This window comes from Argiope bruennichi, chromosome 11, assembly GCF_947563725.1.
Source record: "Argiope bruennichi chromosome 11, qqArgBrue1.1, whole genome shotgun sequence".
Lineage (NCBI taxonomy): Eukaryota > Metazoa > Arthropoda > Arachnida > Araneae > Araneidae > Argiope > Argiope bruennichi.
The window spans coordinates 14270418-14276426 of record NC_079161.1 but is presented as its reverse complement, the minus strand read 5'-3'; the positions used below and the strand labels follow the sequence as shown (position 1 = coordinate 14276426).

Sequence of the window (6009 nt, the reverse complement as noted above, 5' to 3'; positions counted from 1 at the left end):
ACGACTGGAATATCAACACCTCGAATTTGTATTACAGGATCAGGATGGAGACTCCGTTTCCGACAAAAGTGTACACAGCGGCTCTTTTCAGGGGAAAGCGTGTGTCCATTCTCATCACACCATGAAATTAGTTTGTTAATAGCCCTCTGAAGTTGTCGCTCTATTAAAACCATATTAGACCCCTGGCAGGAGACTTGTAGATCATCCACATATAGTGTTCCACAAACGGATGATGGTAAAACATGAATAATTTGGCTTATATGGAGAATAAAAAGGGTGACACTCAAAACACTTCCCTGAGGAACACCCTCACTTTGAATAAAATGATGAGAAAATGTATTACCAATACGGACTCGAAATGTACGAAATTTTAAAAAATTTTGAATAAAAACGGGCAAGTTACCTTTAAAACCAAAATCTCCTAAAGTACGGAGGATGCCATACCGCCACGTACGATCGTACGCCTTTTCTATATCGAAGAATATAGAAACTAGATGGTTTCTCCGGACGAATGCATTTCGAATTTGAGATTCAAGCATAACCAAGTTGTCATTGGTAGAACGTCCTCGACGGAAACCACTTTGGAAAGGTGAAATATACCCATTTTTCTCCAGTTCATAGAGTAAACGGGCATTTACCATGCGTTCGAGCGTTTTACAGAGACAACTAGTTAAAGCAATCGGCCTATAGTTTGAGGGATTGGTAGGAACCTTTCCAAGTTTAAGGATAGGTATCACAATGGCTTCATACCATTGTTCAGGAAAAATTTGCTCACTCCAGATTCTGTTGAACAGGTTCAGGAGATGCAAAAGAGAGGTTTCGTCTAAATGGCGAAGCATACTGTAGGTAATCCCGTCGACACCTGGGCTAGTATCTCGAGTACGAGAAAGAGCGTTCCTTAATTCCACTATCTTAAAGTTATTGTTATAAGAGAGGACCATGCGGGTTCTAAACTTCAAAGGCACTTGTTCAGCTTGTCTCTTAATCGCACGAAAAGTCGGATTATTAGGAACAGAGCTTGAAACATCAGCGAAGGTTTCTCCAATAACATTTGCAATATCAAGTGGCGAGGAATATGAAGCCGTTTCTGTATTTAAGATGGGGAAAGCGAATTCTTTATAAATTCCGTTTGCCGCTTTAACTTTCTTCCACAACTGTGCACTAGATGTATTGGAAGTGATGGTGGATATAAAACTTTGCCAAGATTCTTTTTGACTGCGGCGCCGAATTCGACGAGCATTTGCTCTTGCTCTTTTAAATGCAACAAGATTTTCCGTGGTAGGATACCTGCGGAAAATACCCCAACATTTTCTTTGTTCCTTATAAGCATTACGACATTCATCATTCCACCATGGTTTGCGAAATTTGCGTGGAAGAGGGGTACGCTTTGGAATTGAAGCATCAGCGGCCTTAATAATGCAATCAGTGACATTTTGGACAGCCTCACTAATATCGGCAGATGAAATCATTTCTTCTGTAATAAATGCAAGCTTAGTAAATGTAGCCCAATCTGCTTTTTGGAAAATGTATGTTGGTGGGCTTTGCATCAAATTACTATTATCATCATGAGAGATGACAAGAGGAAAATGATCACTACTATGTAAATCGCTTTCAACTGCCAAATTCAATAATGGGAAAATTGCCGGAGAGCAAATAGCGAGGTCAAGGGAATGGAAAGTACGAGTGGGTTCATGAAAGTATGTCTTTTCGTTGTTATTGAGCAGACAGAGACAGTTATCAGAAATGAATTGTTCTATCTGTCGCCCACGGGAGTTAGTGCTATCCGAACCCCACAAAGTACTATGCCCGTTAAAATCACCAAGCAAAATGAAAGGAGTTGGAAGCTGATCAACCAAAGTATTCAAATCGTCCTGCGAAATAACCCCATTTGGAGGCAAGTAAAGGCAACAGACCGTGACTAAGGATTTGACATGAATCTGCACAGCCACAGCTTGCAAGTTAGTGCGTAGATTAAGGATAGTACTGGGATAAAAGTTGGAGGTTAAAATGCACACTCCACCAGAGAATGATGCACCAGTTTCGTTATCCTTCCTTGCACAATTATAACCTCTTAATTTGAAGTGAATATTTTGTTTCAAAAATGTCTCTTGAAGAGCTACGCAAACAGGATTTGATTTATTAATGAGAGCTTTGATGTCAGTTAGCTTTGTCCGAATGCCGCGACAATTCCACGAGAGAAAGGTACCCATTAAGAGAGTTTTTTAGCGTGGGAATTATAAAGGGCGTTAGTTTGAGTTGGCGTTATTTCGCAACTCATTTCAAGGTCATCCTCCTCTTCGTCGGATGGATGGAGAGCAATTGAATCAGGACTTTTGGACAATCCTCCAAAAATAGTAGGTAAATCCTTTTGGACTGTCCCCGTAGTTGCAAGTCCCAGAGCAACCGAATTTCGAATATTGGATTTTTTCAATTTTGATTTAAATTTTTCCGAAATCATTTCTTGTGAAAGGCCGTGTTTCGAAAGCTTTAATTTAAGAGCACGTGGAGGCTTTGGTTTTGGTTTACGTTTCGGTGGATCGTGAGATTCAGGAGCACTGTTTGTGGAAGGTTCTGTATCAGATTCGGATGTTTTTGCGGGAGGAACTTTTTCAGCAACAATCTGCACACAATTTTTACATGAACAGTTTTTACAATATGATTTTTTAACAGCTGATGCATAGCTGACCCCAGGGGAAGGTGTCTGTGCCTCGATTTTTCTTTTCGCTTCTGGATAAGAAATTTGTTCTTTTGTTTTCAAAGTTATAATATCTTTTTCCAACCTCCAACGTGGACATGATCTGGAAAAGGAAGTATGTTCGCCATCACAGTTGACGCACTTTTCAGATGAGGTGCACTGCTGGCTATCATGTCCTTTCTCTGCACAACGGGCGCAAGTAAGTGTCCCGCGGCAGGCGATCTTAGAGTGCCCAAAACGTTGGCATTGAAAGCATCTCAGAGGGTTAGGTATAAAAGGACGCACTTTCAATCTCATATATCCTATTTTAACTACTTCTGGCAAAGTAGGCATTTGGAAGGTAAGAACGAGGTGCTTTGTAGGGAGGAGTTGTCCATCCCGCCGAATTGAGATACGGCGTACATGTATCACTCCTTCAGGTTTTAGGTCATTTGTAATTTCTTCAATTGATGTATGAAATAACTCCCCACATGTAATAACACCTTTAGAAGAATTAAGAGATGTATGCGCGCTTACAGAAATGGGAATTGTAGCCAATGCTTTCAGTTTGAGAATTTGATGAGATTGTTTTCGAGAATTAACTTCCACCAACAAATCTCCCGAACGAAGTTTGCGAATGGCAGAAACTTCCCCAAGTGTTCCAGAAACGGCTTTTTCTACAAGGAACGGAGAGACCGTGTGAAATGTCTCTTTATTTTCAGAAAGTCTTTTAATGACAAAAAAATGGTCGTAATATTTTTCTGTATTTTTAAATGTCGTTTGTTGATTTAAGTTTTTAGGCCCCATACGATATGATAAGTGATTCGGGTCCGACGGCACCGCCCACCACGGAGCCCAACAAGGGAAGGCAGCCACCGGCTCTGGATATTTCCAACCTCGGTACTTACCCTAGTGCTAATCGGTACCTATACGCTGGGAGCTACCCCCGGGGACAGTGACCACCCTTAACGCCAAGCCCAAGGAGTAGCCCCTTCGCTTGATCCCTAGCAGACTAGCCACTCAGGTGACTAGGTACCAGCCGATTGATGCACAGGGGACCACAGTACACCACCCGTCTTTCAAATGGGTCGCCACGCACGGCAAACACGTGGGGTTTTGGCTGTCCATGAGAAGCAAGAAGCAAACAGAGCGGCGACAGCTTCTCATGGAGAGCTCCCTCGCTTGCCGTCGAGGGATAGAAGGACAAAGCAGACAGCAGAAGGCGTAGTGGAGAGAGAACTGAAAGGGAGTAAAGATCCCTGGGAACCTCGGGATTGGGACACCCGTACTCACCTATAGTAGGTGAGCCCCTGAGGGGTGCGAAAATTTCGAAGACCGTGGTGGAACGAAGCCTGCCGCGATAGTTACAGGGAACAAAAGAAACGGTGGAACATTTTCCGCAGGTACCCTACATCGGAGAATCTTATTGCCTTCAAACGTGCTAGAGCGAATGCTCGTCGAATTCGTCGGCGTAGCCAGAGGGAGTCCTGGTGTCGCTTTATTTCCTCAATCACATCCTTTACTTCCAGCAAATTGTTATGGAAAAAAGTCAAAGCTGCTAATGGAGTATATAAAGATTTCTCCTTCCCAGTTTTGAATACTGGAAATGGGGTGATGTCTTCTCCATTAGACGTTGCCAATACTCTCGGAGAAGCCTTTTCAAAGGTTTCCGCAGCTGATAATTACATGCCTGCTTTTATAATGGCTAAGAATCGCGCGGAACGGAAGTCTTTGCGTTTCACTACCCGAAACTCCTACTCTTACAATTCAGAATTTAGGATGAATGAATTATTGACGGCCTTGTCTAAAGCACGTGATACCAGTCCTGGTCCTGATGGAATCGCGTATAACATGCTTCGCCATTTGTCTACCACTTCTCTTTCCAACCTGTTATTTCTATTTAACCGTATTTGGAATGAACAGAAGTTCCCATCACAATGGCATGAAGCTATTGTGATTCCAATCCTGAAACCCGGCAAAGACGCCTCTAACCCTCAGCACTATAGGCCAATTGCTCTCACAAGTTGTCTATGTAAAACATTACAGCGCATGGTTAATGCCCGTCTTGTGTTTGAGTTGGAGAAAAAAGCATGTATTCCGCCATTGCAGAATGGCTTCCGCAAGGGACGCTCGACATTGGATAATATCGTCCTTCTCGAGACCCAAATTCGAAACGCATTCGTCCGGCGGAATCATCTGGTCTCCATATTCTTCGACATAGAAAAGGCTTATGACCGTGCCTGGCGTTTTGGCATTCTTGATACTCTTTCAAATTTCGGATTTAAGGGAAATTTACCCGTGTTTTTAAAGAACTTTTTATCATTAAGAACATTTCGTGTACGCATTGGAAATTTTTATTCTGATCGTTTTATTCAAGCTGAGGGAGTTCCACAAGGAAGTATCCTCAGTGTGACGCTTTTCGTAACTCATTTTAGCCAGATTCTTAATGTGTTACCACCATCTGTTAAAGGCACATTATATGTGGATGATCTTCAGATCTCTTCCCAAGGGAGCGATATGCGCGTAATCGAACGCCAACTGCAGGTTGCGGTTAACAGGCTAGTAGACTGGTGTGATGGAAATGGGCATACGATTTCTCCCGAGAAAAGTCGATGTGTTCACTTTTGCAGGAAGCGTGGCATCCATTTGGATCCTTTAATCCATATCCGGAATGCTAACATTCCTGTAGTAAACGAAGTAAAATTTTTGGGAATAATATTTGACCGTAAGCTCACTTTCCTTCCGCATGTCTCCCCTCAGGGGCTCACCTACTATAGGTGAGTACGGGTGTCCCAATCCCGAGGTTCCCAGGGATCTTTACTCCCTTTATGTTTACTCTACACTGCGCCTTCTGCTGTCTCCTTTTTTCTTCTTTCCCTCGAGGGTAGTCGAGGGAGCTCTCCATGAGAAGCTGTCGCCGCTCTGTTTGCTTCCTGCTTCTCATGGACAGCAAATACCCCCACGTGTTTGCCGTGCGTGGCGACCCATTAGACGGGCGGTGCACTGTGGTCCCCGGTGTATCAATCGGCCGGTAACTAGCAACCTGAGTTACTAGTCTGCTAGGGATCAAGCGAAGGGGTTACTCCTTGGGCTTGGCGTTAAGGGTGGTCACTGTCCCCGGGGGTAACTCCGAGCGTATAGGTTCCGGCTAGCGCTAGGGTAAGCGCCGAGGCTGGGAATGGCCAGAGCCGGTGGCTGCCTTCCCTTGTTGGGCTCCGTGGTGGGCGGTGCCGTCGGACCTGAAACCCTATTCATATCGTATGGGACCTAAACAAATTTCTCAACAAATGAACGGAAAAAAAATTAATTTAAAATATTTTGATCATTTTTTTATA

General features: G+C 43.5%; 1 protein-coding gene across 1 annotated transcript; it reads right to left on the bottom strand.

Moving 5' to 3' along the window:
- Nucleotides 1-2209: 2209 nt before the first annotated feature.
- Nucleotides 2210-4537, bottom strand: LOC129957329 (uncharacterized). Its single transcript, XM_056069600.1, has 2 exons — nucleotides 4495-4537; nucleotides 2210-3351 (listed from the first exon to the last, which is right to left on the bottom strand). Exons 1-2 carry the CDS (start codon nucleotides 4535-4537, stop codon nucleotides 2210-2212), a joined length of 1185 nt encoding a protein of 394 aa, XP_055925575.1.
- Nucleotides 4538-6009: the final 1472 nt, after the last annotated feature.